The sequence below is a fragment of the Symphodus melops genome, assembly GCF_947650265.1.
Source record: "Symphodus melops genome assembly, chromosome: 1".
Taxonomy (NCBI): Eukaryota; Metazoa; Chordata; class Actinopteri; order Labriformes; family Labridae; genus Symphodus; species Symphodus melops.
Window position 1 is genome coordinate 5,200,595 of NC_136691.1, and position 25,153 is coordinate 5,225,747.

At 41.1% G+C, this 25,153-nt stretch overlaps 4 protein-coding genes across 4 annotated transcripts; 3 read left to right on the forward strand and 1 right to left on the reverse strand.

The window, feature by feature from the left end:
• The first annotated feature begins 92 nt into the window (after positions 1-92).
• Positions 93-3,094, forward strand: LOC306835846 (inactive Rho GTPase-activating protein 11B-like). Its single transcript, XM_079362615.1, has 8 exons — positions 93-368; positions 453-549; positions 715-971; positions 1,595-1,746; positions 1,827-1,928; positions 2,008-2,181; positions 2,263-2,344; positions 2,771-3,094. The coding sequence occupies exons 1-8, from the start codon at positions 193-195 to the stop codon at positions 2,862-2,864; spliced, it is 1,134 nt and encodes a 377-aa protein (XP_079218741.1). The 5' UTR covers positions 93-192; the 3' UTR covers positions 2,865-3,094.
• A 538-nt stretch (positions 3,095-3,632) lies between these two features.
• scg5 (secretogranin V) lies at positions 3,633-6,429 on the forward strand. Its single transcript, XM_079361209.1, has 6 exons — positions 3,633-3,856; positions 4,233-4,458; positions 4,930-5,079; positions 5,263-5,375; positions 5,878-5,931; positions 6,117-6,429. Exons 1-6 carry the CDS (start codon positions 3,695-3,697, stop codon positions 6,234-6,236), a joined length of 825 nt encoding a protein of 274 aa, XP_079217335.1. The 5' UTR covers positions 3,633-3,694; the 3' UTR covers positions 6,237-6,429.
• Positions 6,430-7,437: 1,008 nt separating this feature from the next.
• On the forward strand, positions 7,438-7,977 carry grem1a (gremlin 1a, DAN family BMP antagonist; the record flags this gene model as incomplete). The annotated part of the gene is made up of 1 exon (XM_079362769.1): positions 7,438-7,977. The coding sequence occupies one exon, from the start codon at positions 7,438-7,440 to the stop codon at positions 7,975-7,977; it is 540 nt and encodes a 179-aa protein (XP_079218895.1).
• Positions 7,978-8,296: 319 nt separating this feature from the next.
• Positions 8,297-24,121, reverse strand: fmn1 (formin 1). Its single transcript, XM_079352242.1, has 17 exons — positions 22,585-24,121; positions 22,338-22,446; positions 20,642-20,703; positions 19,106-19,812; positions 18,246-18,387; positions 17,510-17,597; positions 17,226-17,287; positions 17,038-17,126; positions 16,767-16,896; positions 16,379-16,525; positions 15,512-15,571; positions 15,004-15,124; positions 11,281-11,373; positions 10,295-10,346; positions 9,660-9,809; positions 9,290-9,371; positions 8,297-8,995 (listed from the first exon to the last, which is right to left on the reverse strand). Exons 1-17 carry the CDS (start codon positions 24,112-24,114, stop codon positions 8,951-8,953), a joined length of 3,669 nt encoding a protein of 1,222 aa, XP_079208368.1. The 5' UTR covers positions 24,115-24,121; the 3' UTR covers positions 8,297-8,950.
• Between the last annotated feature and the right edge of the window lie 1,032 nt (positions 24,122-25,153).

Sequence of the window (25,153 nt, forward strand, 5' to 3'; positions counted from 1 at the left end):
AAGCTCACATTATTTACAAGATAACATCTCACGTTTACTACTTTCCAAATGTTACCTGAACACAACACTGTCACTTCCTTGGCCCCAGTGGGCCACAGGTGGTACTAATTAGCATGACACACCCTTCCTTCTTCACTCACTGTTGACCTGCTACGTTCAGCTGCGTTGTGTTTGAAGTCTCTCTGTGATATCATGAAGGCCACCGACAGGAATGTGATGCACTTTCACCTTCTGGTAATGTACGGGATAACTGTGAAAAGCTTTGAGAAGAGAAAAAACAGACTGTATATGAGTGGTGCAAGGATTTTTGGCGTCCCTCTTGAGAATTTACCCAGGAGATACATCCCTGAGTTTGGACTGGTTCCCTGGTGAGTGAGTAGGAGAATTATAATTTCATTATCAGAAGAGAAGTTGAAGCTTTTTTTTTTTGATTTTAAAATGTTGTGTCTCAGCTTTTTGGTGGATGCTTGCTCATTTCTCCTGGAGCGTGCTGGAACTGTAGGCCTGTTCAGAAAACCAGGCTCTCTTCCTCGCATCAAGATCATCAGGGTGAGATGAATTTTATTAAGCTAATATAGTCTCTTGAATTTAACAGCGCCTTCTGATGGTTGGAGTAAAAAGTGCTTCTGTTGGTTTGTCCCTGATATGAGAACAATTACTGGCTTTTGAGTCTGGAAAATGTATCTGATTTTGTACTTCCCAACTGTGTCTCAGGCCAAACTAAACCGTGGAGAGGGGTGTCTGTCCACAGCTCTGCCCTACGATGTGTCGACCCTCATCAAACAGTTCTGCAGAGAGACGCTGGAGCCGCTGTTTCCCTCTGAGCTCCATGCGGCTCTGCTCAAAGCTCAGGCTCTTTCCAATCCTAAGGACAGGACTTCAGCCCTCCAGCTGCTGTCCTGTCTCCTGCCTGCCAGGAACGCCTCCTGTCTGCACTACCTCTTTGACTTCCTGTTCAAAATCTCCCAGAGGTTTGTGTAAATAAGTAATGATGGAGAGGAATTGAAACCCTGTTCTAAGATTGCATTAAAAAAATAGAGGGGGTTTCGGCGCATATCTTGGCGTTACCAAAGAAAATAACACAACAGTACACTTTTATGGTGGGCTGCTCTTTCTGTGTGGTTAAAGCCATGTAACTAGTGTGTTGTGAATAGAGTAAAAGTCATGCAATCAAAGCCTGCACAACATTTGTCTTTGTACCTTTTTCTCCACAAGTCAAGGTGAAATTTTCTCTATATTTTCAAAGATTGCTCTCTCAAAACGGCCACAGCCATTATTTCAAAACATGCATCTTTCATCAAATTGAAAAGACATTTTAGTACAAACTGAATCAGTTACTTTTTGTAAACATTCATGATTAATAATAAAAAAAAAAAGTCATGCATGTTTTTACTGTAGTATGTACAGCAAGTCATCTGATCACAAAGTTGCATACTGGAATCATTTTGCAACAAACATTTTGCTCTTCTTATTGGCTCAGAAGTGTCGTCTCTTTCCTTTCTCTTCTTCTGTTCTTCATCACAAGTCAAATGACTGGTTTTTGCAGTCTCATTGTAATGAATGATTTGGCTTTGTGCATTTTTTTCCCTCTTAGATGCAGTGAAAACTTGATGACCAGCTCCAACCTCGCCACAGTCTTTGCTCCGTGTCTTTTGCCTCCTCCTAACAAGGCCGAAATGTCTGAGGGACGACTTGAACTCAGAGTTCTGGTCCTTCGTACCTTCATTGACAATCCTAACCTATTCGGTAACCGACAAATCATTCAGGCACATTGAATCGGGGATGTGTATGCAGGCAGGACATCGTATCTGTTTTCTTTTTTCAAGGTGTGATTCCTAAATCTGTGATGGACAGTCTGGAGTACTTGACCAATTTCCATTTTATCAAAGATGCAAAGAGAGGACCTAGAAAACGACACAGTTTTAAGGGTAAAACACGGGAGCCACCTGAAAAGTTCTGTCCCTGAAATGTTTCTCATCTCAATATCTTTTTCTAAAATCTTTGCAGTAATGCAGTCTGTTAAGACGGTGCCCTGGATTAAAGGAAAGCCAAAGTCTGAGCCTCCAGTCCCTGATCAGAAGGAAGAGTCCTCATCCGGTGACAGACCGGCGATCAGGAGATGCTTAGGCCTGGAAACTTTCCCAAACGTGCAGCTGTTCAGAGCCTGTCTCTCTGGTGAAGGTAGACTGTCAAGAAAAGAAACACACTGTATTTGAATGTAGATTTTCTGTTTACATCGAATATAATGATGTGTGTTTTTAGACCAAGGTTTCAGTCCTGCAGCAGCTTTGTTGGACAGCACCCCCAAAACAGCTTCCAAGACCCCACGAAAAAAAATAAAAAGGTGAGAACTTAAAGCATGCTTTCTATGATTTTAATTTAACGTTGGGTTTTTAAGAGCCTGTAACCAGTAAAGTGGCTAGATCGCTTTGAAATAGAAGACTTAAGAGTGAGTCTGTGAAATCTGGCTTTTTTTTTTGCAAGATATTAAAAGATGGTTTAGTCGAGTCCTTTTTTGTGCATTTGTGAAAAAAAAGGAAACCATGTAAACTCTTTTTTTTTTTTTTTGTCAAAATTGTTTACATTTTCAAATGTCAAGGGGACAAAATCAACAAAGTGGGATGTGTATAATTCATTTAGAAAGTTTTATATTGAACAATTTCAAGAGGTTGGTGTTAAATCATGTATGTACAATGACCTATATAATCTGGAGTTTCTTTTTTTCTTTTGTCCCCACTCTTTGAAATCTACTTTTGGGATATTTCGGAAGATTCACCCAAAGACCAGATGCAGAGAGCTCTCCTGTGCTCACTGGTGTCAGGACACTGCAGTTTACACACTGGAAAAAACGCTATTCACTATGAAGGATTAAGATATTGTGAACATGTCGTGTCACCCACATCACTGCTGCTTTTTGGAAACGATCTGGAATAGAGCAGTTTTTATTTATAAGGTGAGGTAGAGCATTTTAGTGACATGTTGGCTTACATCTTAATGTTCACCTTTTTAATGAATGTGAATACTTCTAAACAAGACCTTTGCTACGTGGATCATGCTGCGATATATTTTTAATGATAATAAATTTTTATTTCAACTTTTGAAGTGTTTGCCTCCATGTTAACACATATTTTATCAGTGCTTATGGTGAGGGTAGATCAATGCATCTGTAACGCAAGGATCCTACATTAAAATGACAGAAACAGAACTGATCAACTAAAGACATAAAAAACATTAAATAACCATTGGACGTCACAAGTCTGGATTGAGGTGAAAATATGTTAAAAGAAAATGCAAGGTAAAAACACGATCTGGACTTGAATAAATGAATAAATAAAACATGCAAGTTTGTTAATTTTTGCATTGGGAAAAAATGCAAGCCATTGAATTTATCACACTAACATGAGCTTAAAACAGGTGAAGAAAACAACAAACTATATTTATTAAAATAGATAATTATTAGATGTGTTATTCAATGTCATAGCAGTGGTGCTGTGATTGTAACAGCCAATAAAAAGGGAGGATACTTGGTGTCCTAGCAACATGATGTGAACCGTGAAGTGTGGCATCCTCCTGAAGGCTTGCATAATGGAAAGAAAAAAGGGTGGTTATCAAAATAAAGTAATTCTGTTAATCCCTGGAAAATAAGAAGGTCATTTAGGGCGCTCCTTTTTAGAACAACGTGAAAGCTATCTAAATGTGTACTTTTACAATACTAAATTACTTCGACGATAAGAAACAACCAATTCATTCCTTTTGTTTTTGTGAAGTGGGCTTTTATTTTGAAGCCGGACGCGTCCGTTTTGCTGACTTCATAATTGTCTCTCTGAGCAGACAGGTTCTTCTACCATCAAACACGGTAAGAAAGAAACACTAGGATTACCCCTTTTGATTCTTTGTGATGTTTTATAGAGATAGAAACAAACATGTAATCAAATAAAACACTGTGTTCAAAATGACGATGGTTTTAATGTTTTATTGTCATGTTATGTAGGCTATTTATAGACTATTTACATCCGACTTATTTGACTCTGACAAGGTTTGTATCATTTACATCCCATTTACAGCCTCTTATGTTTACCATAATGGGATTTCATATAAAAACATAAAGATGACTCTTCGCACTGTTCTGTATCTACCTAGTGTCTAAAAGGATGCAGCTGTGTTTGCACATGACAATCACACGCCTCTCCGTTGTTGCGCTGTAAAATGCACTGCGTTGTTCTCCTCTGCAGATGACACAAATGGGCTCTGCGGTGCGGTTCTCGTTGCTCGGCCTCCTCCTGTGCCTGCAGATCGGCAGGGCTCCAGCCCGCAGCCCCCGCACGGTGGACCAGGTGTCTGAGGCCGACATCCAGCGGCTCCTGCACGGCGTCATGGAGCAGCTGGGCATCGCTCGGCCCCGGGTGGAGTATCCTGCACATCAGGCCACCAACATCGTCGGGCCTCAGAGTATACAGGGTAAGATGATACCCCTTAAGTGGAGAAAAACCGAGATCAGGATCCTTTATATTGAAATTTACAGGGAGGTGTGGTCTATAGGTTCATATGTGTGGACATAACATGTATAGTTCAAAGATTTTTTAGAATAAAATAAATATTTTTCAAATGTCTTCATTAGTTCTTTACACATTTAGAACATGTTTTTATTTTCAATTCATTCATCTTGTTATAGCGGACTGCACTAATTGGCTATGGTTTGTTTTTATAGCAATATTTTTGTTATAAAATTGACTTACATTGTGTTAAATTAGCTGCTGGTGTCTCTCTTTATATATATTTATGTCTCACATTTATACTATCAGTCTTATTTTGATTGACTTTTTTTCCCATTTTCAAAAAATAATATGAAAGCCAAACTAATGTTTCATGAAAGCTAAATAAGACGTTGGTGATTTTGTGTTGATTTTAATACTGTCTTTCCTCCACAAGGTGGTGCTCACGAGGGGCTGCAGCATCTCGGCCCCTTTGGAAACATCCCCAACATTGTGGCTGAGCTGACAGGCGACAATGTTCCCAAAGACTTCAGCGAGGACCATGGCTACCCGGACCCTCCAAACCCCTGTCCCCTGGGAAAAACAGGTCGAGACTGTTTGTGACAGCCAGTGCAAGTGTTGCTTTTAATTTCTGCCATTTTGTCTTGTACTCATTTGCACTGTGCTGTTTTGAAGCAGACTTTTGATAAGTTGCTGATGTGTACTGTTGAACATTTAACGAGGCTCACTCTTTTCTCCCTCTCTGTCGGGGGTCTCTTCACACTCCCAGCGGCTGACGGCTGTTTGGAAAACGCTCCAGACACAGCCGAGTTCAGCAAAGAGTTTCAGAAACACCAGCACCTGTTTGACCCAGAGCATGATTACCCAGCTCTGGCTAAGTGGGTGAGTACATTCTTTAAGTATTTACAGAATAAACAACTTTTTTTTTAATGTCTTAAACCTCCTTTTTTTCCCAACATTTGTTATTGAGAGTTTAGAAGTTAAAGAGTCACTTGGAGAAGCAAACTCAGACATACTCATGAAGAAGGCAGTACCACCATAAGCTTAACAAAAAGCCGTCTATCTTTGTCATTAGGGAAGAATATTTGAAGTCTAAATAACTAAATTTAAAACTCAAACAAAACTAAACTTATACTAAAAGAAACAGACTTTTCCAATGAGTGTAACAAACTAGCGACTCAGTGGTTAAGGCTTTTTTTTCTCCACAAACACATCATGAAAGTTAAGCCGATTTTAATTCAAAAGAACAATTAAAATGTGCAGGGTTTTTTGTCTGGCTGTAAGAATCATCCTTTTGAGTGTTTTTGCAGTTTTTTGAGTAAAAAAAAAACCAAAACAAAAAAACAATGGACTGAACACCTTTTTCCTCTGCTTTTCCTTTCAGAACAAGGAGCTGTTGTACCAAAACCTGAAGGGAGGACCTAAAAGAAGAAGAAGGGTACAGCGTTTTATTTGTTTCCTTTTTAGTCTGTTGGCTAAAATGTAATTACCCCTGAAGGAATCTTTTCTCAACAGGAATTTAACTCTGATTGTTTTAAGGGAAAAACCTAATTACTAAAATCTGAGCTCTGTGTGTCCATGTTTTAAAGTATGCATTGTTCTATTGTTTCTGCCTTATTGCAGAGCACCAACCCCTACTTAATGGGCCAGAGGTTGGAAAACGTGGTCGCCAAAAAATCTGTTCCTCACTTCTCCGAGGAAGAGGAGGAAGATGCACCGGCCATCTCTGTTGCCACATCTTAAATCCACAACCTGCAACACTCACTGTAATATGGACGTATACTCTCCGTTTTAACACCACATATATGAGCATTCTGGTTAACAAACCATGGAAGTGTGAGCTCAAAAACACGAACCTCACCCCTATAAAGCATAAAATCCAAAAGCTTGGATCAAATGTTTAGGACTTTCAATAACCCGACATCACAAGAGAGAATTTTTCATTCCAAAAAAGAGAAACTGCAAAACGTAACATAAAAAATGTTTCTTTTGAATTTTGCTCTTTGGTAAACAAGTTGGCCAGACTGCAACATTTAGAGATCATGTTTGACTGTTGCTGTTTCTCCTTACTTTAGCTTCAGACTGCTTGTTAACCAAAATGCTAACATACGATGTGTTACAAACGTTGTCTGTCAGTGTACACCATATCCTGCTCTGTATCATAATAACAAGTTGTATAGAGATCTATTAAATAAAAGGAATGTTGAATGAGAAAGTTATTATATCCAGAACTGTACAGATATAAATGAACTTCGATTATTTTTTTGCCTCAATGCAATCAGATAATAATCTCATCACTGGTCATCTTCTTACACCTTCATTTGAAATTGTAGTAGCTTTGCTTTGTCATGTTCATATAAAGGATGTCAATGAGCTTCACCACTGTAGCATGGTAACATTATCACATTGTAAATCTGTTCTCTTTCTCATACTGCAGAGACTTACTGGAGCTGTCTTGGGTCAGCTTTTCTTAACATATATGTTTGTGTAAAGTCAAATAAAAGATTTAGCTGCATTATTGACAGTCTGGAGTTTGAATTTTTGTTACCCTCTTTTCAGAGAGAGAGAGAGAGAGAGAGAGAGAGAGAGGGAAAATGTGTGTGTGTGTGTGTGTGGGGGGGGGGGGGGGGGGGGGGGGGGGGGGGGCGTGTCCTGTTCAATATCAGTTTAGAAATCCTGCTGTGTGTCATTCTTAAAGCCACTACAGAGGACACAGGGACAGGAGAAACTCGTGCTGTGAAATTTATGACTGGCCACATTTTCTTTGAAGAGCCCCACCACACACAACAGGTAAAATAAAAAGAACAAAAAACAATTAATTAAAGCTAATTATATTAAAATGTACTCATTTTTAAACAAGTGCTTATTGTTTTTGGTGCGTAATTTGCGCGTAAAAGTTCTCAATCAGTATCTAATATTTGCGTCTTTTTCATTCGCTTTAGTGATGAAGACACCATCAGCGCTAACTTCTGCGGCTGTTTTTACGCTGCTATTCAGCCCGTTGTGGAGTACAGATGCCGCCACCTACCAGGGCGCATTTCCCTACCCGAGCAAATACAACCCAAACGAATCGGAAGGATGCCAAACACCCGCCATCAGTGGACTTGTTTCCCACGTGCCAGGGCCTGTTACCTCGACTGACGAGGTTCTGGAGTCCAGTCAGGAGGCGCTGCACGTAACGGAGCGTCGGTACCTGCGGCTGGACTGGTGCAAAACGCAGCCGCTGAAGCAGACCATCCAGGAGGAGGGCTGCCTGAGCCGCACCATCATCAACCGCTTCTGCTACGGACAGTGTAACTCCTTCTACATCCCGAGACACAACTACCAGGACGGGGACGCCTTTCAGTCCTGCTCTGCCTGCAAACCAAAAACCTTCAGCACCGTCACCTACACCCTCTTTTGCCCAGGTCAGACACCCAGCACCCGCAAGAAACGGGTCCAGCGCGTAAAGCAGTGCCGCTGCACTACGATAGATACAGATTAGACGACATAGTTCTACATCCAGGTCGATAAAACCGTATTTCCACTGATGGAATTATTGCAGCTTTGTGATCAAATTAAACGCAGTTTATTTTTCTAAAGGGACCCTTGAGAAGAAAAGGATGGAGAGGAACTTACCCGAGGCAATTTAGCACTTATTTTGCTGATGGACAAGAAACAAAAGTTGTTTATTCAGACACCAGGTTCCCTTTAAAAATAAAGATTTTCCTGCACATCCTGGTTAAAAACAGTCCAAATATCTAGATGAATACCAGTTACTGAGTTTTACAAGCTGGATGGACTTTAAAGTTTGTGTTTAAGTCAAGTGTGAAGTGAGAGCTTTGGGCAGTTTGCTGGCGAACACTTCATAATGTCATATTTGTTACAGAAACAGAGACTAGCAGAAGGTCAGCACTTGTGATAAAGTGTGTTAGGAGTCTGATGTTTGTATTGTTTCCACTGTGTGGGATGTAAGGCAGCCGGCTCTTCCAATACAGAGATGTTCATAATGTAATCTGCACTGCTAACTGCCTCTTCATTTTAATGGCTTTATAATACATGTGTATCATGTGTTCTTAAGTATCGTGTAAATAAAAAAGTGCCAAAGCTCTGAAATGACATTCACATGATTTCAGATTGGATTTATTACACAAAAAGTATTTATCTGAAAGGTAAAGTAAAGATGAGATTTACACGTTGGAATCAAATCAAATATTGTGGGAATCTATTCAAATCTATACAATACAAAACATATCTGTCTACATATTGCACAACATTTCTTTTCAGTCTTTTAAATGTAATTACAGTTTTAAGTAGTAAAATCTATAAAGCTGTCAGTTGATGGATCGAAGAACTGCATTGGATGTTTAAAACATAAAACTTGACTTTAGATATTGGTTTGTATCGGGTGGTCGTCGTCCAGAGGGATCCCGTTTGTTGAAGACGATTTTGTGGCTGCTGCTTCGTTTTGCCTTCTGTTAATTTGAAGACATGTTGGCTTCTTTCTGTCGCAGCCGCTCTTTCTGTTTGGAGTAAAACATGTACAGAGTTATGGAGTTAAAAACACAGGAGAGAACGTTCTACAAATTCAATCAACGCAGCGAAACAGAATCTGGATTTCTTCGATGTACTTCATATGGCTCTGTGTTTATTTTTTTGGGCTGTTTAAATACTGTTTAAATAAAACCTTTCCTGTGGAGTTCTGGCTTGTAGTGATTTATGATTTTTTTTATTGAATCTTCAAGATGTGCTTCAGGAAATTCCTGCTTGTATATTTTTACACAGGAAAAAATAAAATATTTTTTTCAGCGTCCTACCAGGCTGTTTGGGATGATCTTCCTCGTCTCCACCTTCTTCTCTGATGTGATCCTTTTCACGGACAGCTGAGCCTCTTTTAGTCTAAAAAAAGAAAGAAAAAAAAAAAGTCAAATCCTTTGGTTCAAGGTTTGGGAACAATTTTGGCACAAATTAAATTTTTTTTCAAACAATTTAAATTAAATGAATCCACCATAACATCATACACTTAAGATATTATGGATAAAAGGTCTGTATCATTAAAGTTAAAAAGAAGCAGAAGGTGTACGTTACGCCACTTCACTGAAGTCATTATTACAGAAGCTGACTGAACTGAACTTAAAACTCTGTTCTCTTAATTACTGGCGTTTGTTCCAGTGATGCATGTGCTACCTTTCTTTAGAGATGCTCTTGTTCTCTCTCTTCCACCTGGCCTTGAAGTCGGCGCAGAACTCGAACCAGAGCATGAAGAAATGATCCGTGGTCATCTCCGTCTCCCCCGTTTTGGGCTTCAGTCCAAAGTACAGAACCAAGTCCTGAAAACTAAACACAAGGAAAGTGTTGAAACGAGTCAGGGAACCAAGATGGAGCTTTTTTATCCGCTTTGATTGTTGAGGGATGTCTGTTTCTTTGGCTGCATTAATTCACATTTAAACTGCCCTTTCTTATCCTTGTTTATAATATCTAATATGTTTCCCAAACTAATGTGGGTCATTTGTAGATTTTCTTGAATTTACATGAAAAATATTAGAAATATTGAAAAATGTCATATTAAACACAGTGGCTCAGTTTGCAGAGTTGTTGTCGAAGGTTCAATGCCCAGCTCCTGCAGTCACACGGCTGACGTGCTCTTGAGCAAGACACATCACCCTGAGTTTCTCCCACTATATAGATGTGTTTGAATAAGATAAGCGAACACTTGACAGAAACCTCGGCCATCAATGTGTGAAAGTGTAGGTTTGACCTGCGGTGTAGAAGTGCTTTGAGAAGTCAGAAGTCCTAAAATGACTACGACTGAGTTCTCCAACCTTTTCTGCACAGTCATCAGCTGATAGGAAGTTTCTCCATGTTCTTTTCTTGCTGCAGGATCAGACAAAGAAACAGTTTAGATGGATCTAGACCCCCTCTCCTCCCAAATACATGAATGAATGGATGATTATTGATGTTATACGTTTTCCCTGCGAAGACGCTGCTGATATATGTACTTGTGTGTTACTTGTAATAAACTCCATGAGAACATGAGATGAAGTGTCAACGAGTCAGACAACCATGTGGCTTCTTCCAAACTGAAATTAGAGTCAGTGATTTAACAATGTCCCCATTTCTTACTGTGACTGTGAAATCGTGATGCCATTTACACAAATGATGTTCACACTGCTATCAACAAGTAGCTCTGTATGTCTTTGATTTAGTGGGATTCTCCTTCAGATGAACGTCTGATTGGATAAATCTCGTTGGGTATGTTTGAGGAAGTCTGACTGTTTTCATCACATGGTGAAACTCTGAGAAATACTCGTACAATAAAGACTAAAGGAGTAGTTAAGCTGTCCTCTGCAGGAAATACTGTCATTTATTTCAAGATGAGTCGATGAAAAAAGGCCAAGCTAGTTGTATGAGTATTTGTCCCAGTGACGGTGTGTCTCAGGCAGGAGTCTTTCAGTCACTGCAAAAACCATCTGATCCCTATCTGAGTGTCTAGCCTTGACTCTGATCCATCCTATCTCTCTCACACGCGCACACAATCACACACTCAGACACACACACACACACACACACAATCCCAAGCACACACACAGACACACATGCTCATGAAATAAAAAGAACAAAGATATTCAGAGGAGTAACTATACAAATATCTGACTTTAAAGAAGACTACAGTAATGTAATGTCAAACTTAAATTTAACCCTTCAGTCGTGTCATCTTTGTAACGTTCATGTGTTCCAGACTAAACTTGCCAAAAGCAACGCTCAGCTCTGCAGCTGCGTGATAAATAGTGAGACTGGAAGAACTCACCACTGACAACAAAAGCCTCCATCTTGTCCTTAAACGGCTGCAGGTGTTCCTCGGGAGAATCGGAGCAAACTTCTTGCACGTCTTTCTCACATCCTGGAGAGAAAGAAGACGGATGACTTTAATTCCTCCGAAAATATGCAAACGTACATTTAACCTCTCTTATAATGAGAGCGAGAGAGAACACACACACACTGGAGCTGTGGAGGTCAGATAAAGGTCAGAGGTCAGAGAAAAGGTTTTGATCTTCCCTTGTGAAGCACATCATTCCTCTTTGATTAACAATAAGTATAATTCCTACTTTCCAAGAATCTATCTGGAAGCAGCTTGTAGGTTTTTATCGTTGTCCCAAGGAAAGATGATTATGTCGATAATTATGTCGTTTTCAGCATAGATTTAAAACTTTATGTTTGTGACATTTCCACATAAATTCTATAATTGTGAATAAAAAAAGGACCCAGCAAGGAGCCTTGTGGTACACCATATCTAAATAGGTTGATCTATATTTATAAATCACTGCTCGTTTCAAACCTCAGTTTTACAGCTTTAACCTCCAAACAGAGGCCTGGAGTCAGAGAGAGAAGTGAGAGACTTCTGGGGTAAACTTGCTCCACCTGTGCCACAGCAGGACACCATCAGCACCGCTTCCTCTTCAGATATCAATTTTTAAAGAGATTCACCCAGAGATGGCGACTGCAGACTCCCTCTCTCTCCCTCTCTTCCTCTGCCAGTCTGCGGCTCCATGTGGCTCTGCGTCCAATCAGTGGATCAGAGGAGCCAGTCTGCAGAGCCAGTCATAATAGAGGCAGCAGTGGGAGCCAAGCCCAGGCCCGTGTCCCCCCCCAACCCCCCCAAACCCGACGCTCGATCAACATCTCCCAGATAAGATTACAAAAGAATACTGTTTTCATTCAGGATTTGTGTAAACTGTTGAGGCGGGTATCTCTCTCTGCACTGTGTGGAGAGCCTTTCTTTCTTTTGTCTGCCTTTCGTGCGCAACAGGAGTTTGCTTATTTCAAACTGAAGAGGATTACAGAGCTCCACATAAACAGAGGAGAGGGGTGAGGAGTGTGGTGCTTTCAGATGTGAGGCTGAAACGGCACTGGAGAAGTCCTTTTTGTTTCCACATCGGGGGATAAATGCTCTCTCAAAGAGGTTTGAGGGTTTTGATGTCATCATCAAAACCCTCAAACCTCTTCATGTGGATCAGTCAACTCGTAAATCACAGTGATACCCCTGCCAGGTCCAACAGTGACATCGATCCATCAAGGGAACAACACACAGGCCACATTTAGTCTTCAGGACAGAAATGATTCACTTCATAACCACATTTCACATTAAAACAAAATCAATAAGCCAAATGATTTTTATTAAGAACAAAGAGAGACGATTAAAAATCGGTATTCCAAATGATAAAATCTATGGACTGCAGTTTATATCTTCATCAGTATAGTCATTTTGAGCAGGTATAATGCTTTCCATCTCGACCATTGTTTATTGTGTTAGCATTAAAATACAATCGAATCAGCAGCGAGCAACCACATGCAGCTGAAGCTCAGTGAAGTTCAAAGTGTGAGAAAAATGATAAACAGGAAGTGAAGCTTTATGGGAGAATTTTCATTCAGTGCAATGCAGTATTTGAGACATCTTACAATATATCAGATTTTTTTTTTTTCATTTGAAATATCATTTAGAATCGACCTCATGCACACTATTTGACACTGCCTATAACTAGTTCCATGCAGTCGTAATAGACTATAAAACGTGGACATAGTCTCACTTATTGGATTCAGAAGCGATGCTATGAAGCCCATAGGAGAGAGACACATTAAAAATGCTGTCTGAAGCTACATTTACATCAATCTAGAAACAAGGCAAAGATGTGGAGACCTTAAGCCTCTGAGCAAACAGCTGAATGTGCCCGAATCAGTCAGCTCAGTCACCGCCCCAGTTATGCAAACTTATAAATAACTATTAACCTTGTTATAATCAAAACAGATAAGTTTAAAAAAAAAGAACTAAAATTTGACGTAATAAAGAAATTAGCTTTGCTCTAAACATGTTTATTTCTGCAGTAAATATCTGCTGTTTAATATGATGTGTTATATTAATTCATACATTTAGACACGAATAGTACAACCTTTTTTCACCTGCATTTTCTGACATTTTTGAGACCAGAAAGTCACTGCTTGGTTTTAAAATCATTTTTAAGTCCTGTTTGAACAGCTCAAACCCACTGACCAGCAGCGTCCTCTACATGACGTTAGAGTAAGACATCTGGAAGAACACTTCCTTTCACAGTCCACACAGATGACAGAGGACAGAGTTATCTTTCACTGTGTTGGGAAACATTTCATACCAACCACAGAGAAGACACAGAGAGAGTGAAGACCGACAGAAGCAGATCTTCAACCAGGCATGAGGGCGGAACAAAAGGACCCTGCGCCAGGCCAACCTGATAGTGCGCTGGTTTGAGTAGACGGGCAGATAAGACAAAGCTGTGTTGAGAGGAAAAGAAAGCAATCTGTGGCGCACATCTGGGGGGCCACACTGGAGCCCAGGTGATATCATAAGGCAGGTTAAGGATCCGTGCATCCCCTGCAGAGGCCCATGCAGATACACCTGAGATACTTGGAGGTCTGGAGATTACGTAAGTGGGAAGTTATGGTCTCCCTGCACTGGCGACAGGGGCACAAAGGCACAACGAGGGCAGATCTGATGGGCGGGAGGATTAGAGGCTAGATCTGAAAGGCGCCAGGCCAGTATCAGCAGCAAGACTCCTGCTAGTCTCTGCACACATGCACATGCAAAAACACATGGAACACAGGGAATCAACAATGCCCCGGCTCACAATCGTACTCATGTAGGAGTGAGCATTGTTTTTTAACGCGACTGATATGCTGAATAGCGTCACACGGGCACATTTAGAGACAAGAACAGGGGAGAAGTGGAAGAAAACTGGAGGAAATCTTTTGTTCTGAGGCTCTGGCTAACTTGGGTTTGGGCCTTCAGCTCTAAAGTATAAACAGCAACTCAATGGATGGGGCCAGTGATGGGAAACCAGTGTGGTGAGTTGGGAGAAGGGTGGGTGGGGGGGTGTCTGAGGCAAAACGATGCCAGACAGGGCTGAGGTTTTGTCTGTGGGAACGTCTTAAAATCAGAGTGATAGAGTTACACAGGCTGCCCGAGGTTTTCAAACAAAGACACACAACAAAATGACCACAAGGCAAAAACTATTCCTTGTTGCTCAGTTACACGGATGCTGAAGCTGACTGTATGTTTTAGGGAATGTGTGCAACCGGTGAACACGATGACCTGAGAGGAGGAGCGACGAGTAATGCACTCACAAATTTCAAGAGAATTCACTCCGTATCTGGTCATTCACACCTGACAGTGGGAGACCATCCCCGGTGGATGAAGCAGTCCATGGTCATGCATTGACCGGAATAAATATCGGGAATAAAATCGCCCCCCGCCCTCCAGTCGATTGCCATGAATTCTCTCAATTATATCCTGCTGCATTCTCACATCAGCTCATCCAGCTGACAGGAAAACTCCAGATAAAGTCTGAGGGAGAAATGTAGCTGTTTGAGGTCATACATGCAACGTATCCTGAAACGTTCTCTGCAGATTTGTGCATGTGTGAACCAGGCACAGACACAAGGCTTTGGTTACTGCAAGGACGGAGCTTGAACAGACAATGGCAGCAGTAATGACGTCACTTACTCGTCAGATCTCTTCCGAGTTGTCGCACGTCTCTGTTGAGGTCATCAAACTTGACCTGTGCTGCCAAGAAGACATCTTGAGGTTCAGGAAGTGGGAACGTGCTGTTGTCCGTGCCGGCGTTCTGGAGGAGTACGGTCATAACAGAGAAAACAAACGACATTGTTTCATCAGGGAACTGACACTTAGTGTTAATAATGCAGCACTGCAAACATCCAGGTTACACAAAGAGTCTCTTAAACAGAAGGTGAGTTACTACAGGACAGGTATAAAAACATGATCGAGAAGGTTTGACTTGTTCAAAACCTTAAATATAATAATCATCTTTTCTAATCCCTTTAAGTGAGTGAACTTAAAAAAAAAAAAAAAAGGCCCAGCATTATTTTAAATTCGCAGTCTTTGGTTAGAAGAGCACTGTTTTCCTCCACAGATAAAACAAATATCAGCTGTGTTCTTAAACTAAGAATGAATGAGTATAAATGGATCAGCTTCACAGTGTGTGTCTTATTACCTTGTCCACATTGTGTAGGTAGTACGACACCACATAATCCACCAGGCTGATCCGATTATCCTGAAAGAAAATAAAAAAGCAACATAAATAAAAACCTCCAGTGTGAAGAACACTGTCTCATCCGCCCATTAATAATATGCACTATTCTTGTTGTTCTTTTTGTTTTTACACACATTTGTATTGTTCTTCAAACAAGGTTTGTACAGTGTCACACGAATGGCAGTGTCTTACAATGGTTACATTTCCTAATAGACCAGATGTGTACACTGTTACATCAATGATGACATTTAGTTTCAATAGTACAATATGTACTATGTACTACTATTCTTTAATGTCAGTGTGCAGCATGTAAACATGATCGCTCAGAAAGATCTCAAGTGTTCGATGTGGTTTTGGAGCTTTTGGCCTGTCAGGTTACAAAAACCCCCCCTATGTTTTTAGGTAACCTGTAATCAACATGCTCCTGATTTAAAGAAGTACGTGTGCAACAATTCACAGAGCACTTGCTCAGTATTTCTGCAGAATGTTCTTAATGAGGCGAACGCGGTTAAATCTAAGATTATAAAAAAAAAAAAAAACAGATGTGTTCCTTCTTCAGTTTATTGCAACATAAAAAAAACCTGCTGGATCATAAAAGTAGTTTAATATGCAAAGTTGGAACTTCTGATTTTATCTACAAACAAATACAGCAGGTCAGCCATCCACACCATGCATCAATGGAGAGGTGAATAGCTCTGATTTGTACGATCTTATGACCTGCATTTTTATTCCATCCATAATGAAACTATAAATCAGTTGTGCAGAGTGAGAGAATAATTAAATGGTCGGGATACAGTGGCCCTGTTCCAACAGTTATCACAGCCTCACCCTGCTCTTCACATCCTTCAGTTTAGGAAGAATCTCCAAACCGAAGCCGTCGGCTTGACCTCGGACTCTGCTGCCTCCGTTCATGTGGTTCCCGAAAGCGAGCACCAGTCCCACCACTTCCCTCACGCTGTCACTCTCCAGCAGCGCCTGAAAGCATCAAAACACACACACACACACACACACACACACACACACGATTAAATACATTTAAAGGTTAGGTACCAACAAGTGACACCTCAGATTGATGTTATTACGCATATACATGTCACATGTATTTTCTCAGGTGAAACCACTGTTAATGTTTTGCATCTGATTGTATATTTTCTAGGTCTGACACGCCTGACTACATTCAACCCTATTTTATTAACACGCATGGATGTTTTCCCACCTGACAGACGGAGGAGAGGGTGTTGAGCTTTCGCTGAATGGACGCGATCCCGTCGATGAAGGCCGACTGGAAGATGATGCAGTGCGCTCTGCCTGCAAAGTCTGGGATCTGAGACAGCTCGTATAGGAACCTGAAGTAATAAACACACCAAAAGTCAAAGGACAAACTGTGATAACGATGTAAACTCCTGAACAGTTTGAATGCCTCGTGCTTGAAGTTTACACGTAAACACCCAGAAAATAAGAAATACACTGCAAAGTGAGATACTAACTGTTCAGGTTTGTCCAGCAGTTTAACTTCCTCCTCCTCTGACGTCTCGTAATGTTTCTGGATTCTCTCCAGCTCCTCAGGCTGCGCTCTCTGACACCATGACAATTGAACAGACACAAAGAGTTTATAGGAAGTGGTAATGCACATGTATGTGATAATTACTGCAGTTCACTGTGATGAAATGCTCACATTTTCATACAGTGCTTCAATCGTCTCCAAGTCCACCACAGAGGGATCCACAGTCAGTACGGCTACAGAAGAAAAGCAGAAATGAACAGATTAACATCGTACATATGAGAGGTCTGCAACCCGACCTGAACCAAGCGGAACCGAAGGCCCGACTTCAGACTCGGGCCGGGCTGCCTGCTCTAAAGTTTATGCTCCTTGCTGACACACCTCCCTCACCTTTTTTTTACGTGAACATTGTGAAAGGGTTTATTTCCTGGTCAGTGACGACACGCTCCATTACTCACCTTGTTGTATATCTTTCATCTCCAGGTGGAGGCTCGAGATGAGGATGCCCACAGTCTGAGAGCGCTTCCCGTCCAGCAGCTTAATGATCTGAGACACACACAAGCACACAAACGCACATTCAAACATGGTTACCATGACCACCTACTCACTAAAAAGCCATTAATGACTCATCATTACAGTGTGATGGACAGTCACTGAAGCATTTGGTATTCTGATATCTGTAAGCCCTGAACGTTTTTTTGTGTGTCTTTTTCTAAATTGTCTTCTTTATTTACCTTCTCACTATCTTGTCTGTTTCTGTATATCTGGTTCCCCCTTTAGCTTTAGCATGCGTTAGCATGGCGAGAAGCTATTCTAGGTTTTATGAAGTGTATTTTTTTTATTGCCTTTCATAAACTTACCGCATCAGTGTAAAAGCTTCAAGGACTTACAGGTGAAGAAATGTGACCAATCAGAATGTAAAGATTTGAGTGAAAAATGGTTGCACAGACAAAAAGACTTGAGATTAAAAAACGTCTGCTTTAAAGAGAGTAAAGTAATACAACCTATGACTTGAGTGTTTGTACTTATAATTTGTTGCCAATCTGAATTGTTTTGCTTTTGGAGAAGTTTTAAAATGATCTGGCACACGTCAACATAAGAGCATCTACCCCCCTCTAGTGGACAATCAAAGCATTGCAATAACGTGAAAAAGCTGCTGTGCATATTTCATGAAGTCTGATCTTTGCTTGTTACCTTCCTGGCTTTAGCTTTCTTCTCATACGCGTCAGCCAGCGGCTTCCTCTTGGGCTGTGTGGTGGCTTTGGCAAAGAGATCCTCAAACTCCCTCGAACTGACTATATTTGGTTCCTCTAGAACGTTCCACAGCGTGTTGTTACTGCAGGGGAAAGAAACATTCATCAGGTTGAAAATGAACCAATCGGAGGGCTGGATTCAGGATGGACTTTCAGCAGGTCAAAGAAAACATCATGGTGATGTTGATGCATTCGTTAATTTAATTATTTTCATTCCCCCAGTGGTTATCTTAGAGTTTGAACCAGGATGACGTTGAGCTCATCGATGTTTACTGTAAAGAGTCAGAACAAAAGGGAGCCTGAGTATCGATAGCAACACGTGGATGTGTGAATATATATATATATTTTTTAATCAATTTTATGTTGTTGGTGTATTGAACTAGAAACTTTTTTCGTTGTGTAAGATTTGGTCCAAGGGCTTCTGTTCTGAAATCTTAAATCTAGCTACAAATTGGATTGATTTCTCGTCTTATGTTTGAGTCTGCGGCTTTGCACCAAAAAACATTTGATATCTGCCTTTACATTTTTCAACATCTTTTTTCGTGTTTTATGAAAGTAGTCGATAAAAGGTTTCCTTCTTGATTAAAACATTAATATTCCCTCTCAGAGAGCAGAGCGTGATTGTTTTTCTAATTGTAAGTCTGTCATAAACATCTACCATCTTTGATACATTGACACAGTTCTCAGGGGATTATTCACTCACTTCAAGGCTGCTTTGAAGGCAGACTAAAAGTTCAGTTTAGTTTTGATCCTCTTCCATGTTTAGATCTAACAAATAGTCGAGTTTATCTGTGAACATACTTGCTGTCCTGGATCTGGATTCTGGTCCAGTAAAGAGGCCTCATTGGTCGCGAGGGCTCCACTGCTGGTTTCCTGGGAGGTTTATCGACGGTGATACCTCCACCCAGAGGAGGAGGAGGAGCTAAGCCTGGTGTGGAAAGAAATAGTGGCGGTGGTGGTGGAGGAGGAGGAGGACCATTTGACGGTTGCATGTGGTTTGAAGACAATGATGAAGGAGGAGGAGGAGGAGGAGGAGGGGGAGGAGGAGGAGGGGGAGGTTGAGTTATCTGAGGAGGTGCAGGAGGCTGATCTGATGGAGTTGGCAGAGCTCCCGGAGAAGAAGGTAAAAGAGGAAGAGGAAGGTTCGGGGATGAGGAGGAAGACAAATGTTCCTCCTTCTGCCCAGCCAGGTTAAGACTGATAGAAGCCAGGTCCAGCTTTTTGGGGGTCACCCTGGGCTGCTGGGGGCTCGAGCAGACTCTTCCTGTTCCCTCTCCATCCTCAGGAGTCTTCACAAACGTCTCTCTGTCCGTCTGGATGCACACTGTGCGAAATGACTTGTGTAGAAAATCGTCTCCTGTCGATACGGCGACATCTTTGAGTTCCCCTCGAGAGCGCGTCCCGACCTCAGAGAGTTCAACCTGCAGCTTGGACAGACTGAGCTCCAGAGAGGCCACGTTCTTCTTGTTTTCCTCCTTCAGTCTGGAAAGTTCCTGACCAAAGTCCTCCTGAAAATAATGTTGCAGTGACAGTTAACAGGATTTTTTTTACCTCTTAAAACCACAAACCTGTCTTCAGTTTTTTCATTTTTTTAAAGGTTTTTATAATAAATTTTACAAATAAAACTACTACTACTAAATAACCACTACATAAATAAAATATGTGATGTGATACTTCCCTTCTGTAGTTAGTATTATTTTTTTTAACAATTAGCAATTGTCACAGAGATTAAAATTGATCAAAAATAATCATGATGAAAAATGTTTAAATAGTAACCTTGCCTGTAGCTGAATAAAAAAAAGTTTGCATGTTGATTTTTACTACTAAACACGGACTTAACTTCATCTACATTAAATCTGTGTGTTTTATTTTCTTCTAAAATTCTTCTGGGGAAAATTAACAATTTCAATTGTTTTCCTACATTAATAAAGTATTTCAAGTTTCTTCACAGATGTTTTAAACTCTTTTGTGAAATATTGGACAAGAAAAAAAACTACCACTCTTTTATCTGCAGGGATATGAAGCTACTGCTACTAGCCAGTTAGCTTAGCATTAAGAGATGTCATGTAGAAACAAGTAGAGACGACAAGCCTTGGCTCACTGATTTAAAACAAGCTTTATGTTATTTAAGCCCTAATATAAAAATCCAGAAGACTATTATTTGTTCAGTGGACTTTCCCCCTGTTTTTAGTCTTAATGCTATGCTAAGCTAAGCTAGATATTTAAAGCCTACAACTTCATTTTCTTTATGGCATCCTCCCTCTCTGCATGCTCTCATATATTTAGTCTTAAGTATGTTTTTTTTTGGCAGCACACCACGGTTTCCTCCTCACTGACCTGCAGCTTCTCCAGCTCCTCTTTGCATTCTCTCTTCAGTTGCAGGAGCGCAGCCTGGTGCTCTGAGAGGAAACACAGAAGAAGAAAGATTAGAAATAAATACATTCACAACTAAATGTGTGTTATTTCAGGTACTCATCATTACAGCTGAAGCTGCAAGAAAATGCCTCATTTGTACTAGTCAACAGTACTGAAAAACAATTCAACTTTCCACCAGCAGGGGGCAGCAGAGCCTCACAGCTATCCTCAGGTCCACTGCTCACTGGCAACATGGACCATCTATCTGAGACAACATTTATCTTCTAAGCAATGAAGACACATATTCATGGTAAGTTAGTCTCATGATTGTGTTTACAGAAGGTGTTTTCTCGAGATGATGGGTGTGAACACAAGGATCACAGTTTTACAATATTTCTGCTCGGATGACTTCTTCATCCTTAAACATGTACTGTGGGTTATTTACTCAAATGAGTTGTCTTCGAGGTGAAGCGCTATAAATGATGTTGGGCGTTGTCGTCTACTAGCTGTAGCACCATGTTTGTGTTTGAGTTAGATATTCAGACAAACCTTTTGAAGCATTCACTGAGCCTTGTTGTAAAAGCAAAAAGTACTAATAAGTCGTAATTAATGTAGAATTATTTGTGATACTATAAATGGGTTTTCTTTCTTTCTTCAGATTAGTTTTTGCAGAGCAGAATGACCTTATGTTTAATCATTTCTCTGTGTGTTATAAAAATAGATATCTAAGAAGTCTACAACATGTATTCATATTGATGCAAAATTTACTTTACACATTTTAAAAATATGCTCTGACTTGTCAAGTTTAAAGGTCACATTTTATATTCACACTTCACCATGTTTTTCTTAAACTCACATGTCTCTAGTCTGTCAACAAACCCCCCAGTTATGAGAAGAGTCCGTTCTCCCCGTCTTTCCACGCTTTACTTTTCAGAAGATTTGTGCTCACACAGGCTGTTTGGAGATTTTCCCTTTCTGACATCACAAAGGGCAGTAACTCCTCTTTACATGATTCTGGTGTTTAATGCGACGTGGTCACTTTATGAGAGTCACCAAGTGGACTTAATAATACCTGAAATGATTTTGACATAGTCGTAAAAAAAGTCTTATTTATTTTAACAGTCTGCGACACATGATAGTCCTGTGTGCAGACGCTCACACACACAGCCTGTGGACACACACACACAGACTGTGGACACACACACACAGCCTGTGGACACACACACACAGCCTGTGGACACACACACACAGACTGTGGACATTCACACACAGGGTGGAGTTGTGTTTATTGTGGCAGTAGAGCTTGATATAACATCCACCTCATGATGTCCCAGAGCAAACACTGTAATTACCTCTAAAGTAGCATCTGTCACGATTCTTCCAGCAAAGATTAAACATACTTTAAGTTTTAAATTAAAAAGAAAATCAGCATAGATCGTCTCTGTATTGTTTGTTTTGCATTGATCAAATGTTTTTTTTTTGTTTTTTTTTTGCAGGAGTAGTTATTGTTTTGAATATTTTCAACATAAGGGATTTGCAAAAAATAAATTATTATTTTGGATTATTTTAAGCATATCACAGAGAAGTCTGTTGTCAAGCAAATGCCGCAAGAACATTTGTGAATCTTCGTAGTGAAGACACAGATATAGTAACATGTTGTATTATATGTGTAAAGTACCTGCTTCTGTATACTTCAGCCCAACTTTTTCCTCTTTCAGTGGCGGCCAGACGGCGTGCAGACGACCAGGAGTTCGTTCTTCGCCCTCTCCTGGGGTGGATGCCTCAGACTAGAAGAAAAAAAAAGTTTGAGAACAGATTAATAACAGAATCAAAAGAAGAGCTAATACATCTAAACATCCAGGTTACTTTTCAAACAATGTCTCCTCTTGACGATACAAAAATAACACGTGACCCTTCATCCGTACTTTGCAATCAGGTGAGTCTTTCTTCTCCGGCGTCTTAATGGAGGCTCTTTCAAAGAGCGCTTTCAACACGTCCCTGTCCGCTTTTATCCTCTTCCGTATCGTTTCCAGGTCGGCCTTATCTGCCGGGTCCTTCTTCAGAGGCTTTGGCGTGAAGAAGGCTTTGAAGGCGTCAAACGCTGCCTCTGCACTGGACACAGTTGGAGGTTTTGAGGACTCAAGTGTAAGCTCTCCATCCTCCTCTGTTTCCAGCTTCTTCGTCTCACTCTCCTGACTCTCTTCCCTCTTCTCTCCCGTGTCTTCCTCGTGTCCTCCTTCCTCTGTGTCCGCGTTCTCCTCCTTCTCATCGGCTCGTTTCTCCCGGCTCAGGAACTGGGAGATCTGATCCAGGAAGCTCCCATTAACTTTAGCTTCCCATTCGTTCTTCTCCCCGAAGATCTCCCTCCTCGCTCCTTCAGAGGAACGTTTGATCTGGGCCACGGTGTTGTTCGCAGGCCCGACTACCCCCTTCTTCAGGACCCTCAGGCCGCTGAAGAGGGCGGGCAGCTGGATCTGCTTATCGCTATGAGAGCCTGGAGAGAAAGTAGCCCTGGTTATTGTGGATCCAGGTGGAGGATTTTTGGCTACTGGTGGAGATATTTTAACGACATTTAGGGAAGCTTGTTTTGGGATGGAAGCATGGTTGGGTTGAGCAGAGAAGTCTGGGAAGTAATCTCTTTTCTCTTCTTCTTCTTCTTCCTCGTCTTCTCTTTCCTCGCCTGCCACTTTGTGTTCTCCTTCTCTTTCTTCCCCTTTTACTGCTTCTTTGTCTTCCTCGTCGTGTATTCCCTCTTCTTCGATATCCTCCTGAGCACCGGCCCTCTCCTCGTCAGCCTGACTTTTAAAGAATGACGTTTGCTCCAGAGTTGTTGTTTCTTCTGTTTTCACCTGTTCCTCAGCTGCGCCCCCATTCGATGAACTTTTCCTGAACTCCTCGTGACTTCGAACATTCTGGTTATCTTTTCTTTCTTTCTGTTTGTCGTCTTTGGTAACATCCCGGCTGACACTAAGCCGTGCAGCACAATCATAATCTGTATTCGTGTCGCCTTCTGAAATGAGTTGACATTTTGGTTTCGAAGATTCGTTCAAGGCACTTTCATCAAGTGATAATTGATGAGCTACATTACTGCAGCTGTTGGCTTTGTCACAACATTTATCTGGCATCTTTCTCTGCTCTTGATCTGTTGCAAAGAACTGCTTCTTTTTATTTGTGTCCATGCTTTTCAGATTGAAATGATTCCTTTCCTCCTCGGTCATGTCTAACCCATTTTCTGCTTCTCTCCCGGTTACAGATCTGCTGTTTATCGTCTGTCTCTCTCGGGGCAATATAACATATGAAAGGTTTTCCCCGCTGTTCTCAAGCACATCTTCAAGACTCCTGTCCTCATTTTTCCTTTGGTAAAAGATCAGCTCAGGGTCTCCTTTCACAAAGTCTTCATTTTCCTCTTCTGTTAAGGCCCTGAAAAATTTCAGGATGGCTTGTTGGTCCTCCATTATTCTGGAAGCGAAGTCGCACGGGACGGAAAAGTGGCCACGTTTTCCCAGGAAAGGAGGGAGCACGCACTTGAATTTGTTTTCAACAGAGCGGATTTAATTTGCACTGCTTGTACCTGATACTGAAGTCCAACATTTTATCATTCTTCGTCTAAAATACAGCGTTTCAGAAGACGTAGAAATGTTCTGGCATGCAAATATGTGAAAGTAGTTAACAGTTAAGGTAAATAAAGTAACTCCAGAGAGTCCAACCTTTAACCGCTCCAGTTTTTTGAAAAGAAAATGTTTTGTCCTTCCGCTGCTGCTACAGCTCCTTCGTGCCTAAAGGGAGAACATAATTTCCAAACCCTCAAACAGGCAGCAGAAGTTAGTCACTCTGAGTGACCAATAACAGCAGAGAAATCCTCAGAGTAATGGAAAAGTGAGCGTTTCCCAGCTCCCGGCTTCATGACTCAGCTCCACCGCCGTTTAAAGTCACATCCAAGTCAGAGCTTTCCCTCCTCAGCTTTTTCCTCCTCTCCCCTGCAGCTCTCCTTTACTCTCTGCAGGAGTTTACAGAAGCCTGCTGCAGATTGTCACAGAGTAATTGGGAGCAGATGGCGTCCTCAGCCTCCGATCCTGACAACACCCTGACAGATCTGCGAGCCATACGGCGAGGGAAAGCCATCTGCGGCAGACCGAGGGACACCACACCCAGAGGCGGAGGAGGGTAAACAGGGCTGCCAGGGATCACTGCTTAATGTTTGGCTTGTAAAAGCACAGTGACTGGGAGGTCTCTCTGCTCAGCTGCAGGTGCAGAGCGACGCAAGGCTAATCTGAGAGTCTCAGAGAGTTCAAGACTCTGTTGGTTAATCAGCTCCCTTTAAATCTGACATTTACTGAGAACACAAACAGAAAGTTCACTTGATAATAATAAGTTAAAAATGATGTTCACATGTATGTGTCATAGAAGTTATTTCAATGGTTGATATTTAATGTTTCCATAGATTTAAGAAATTTTAACAATCTTTGTGTATTAAACTTGGCTTGCTTTGAATTT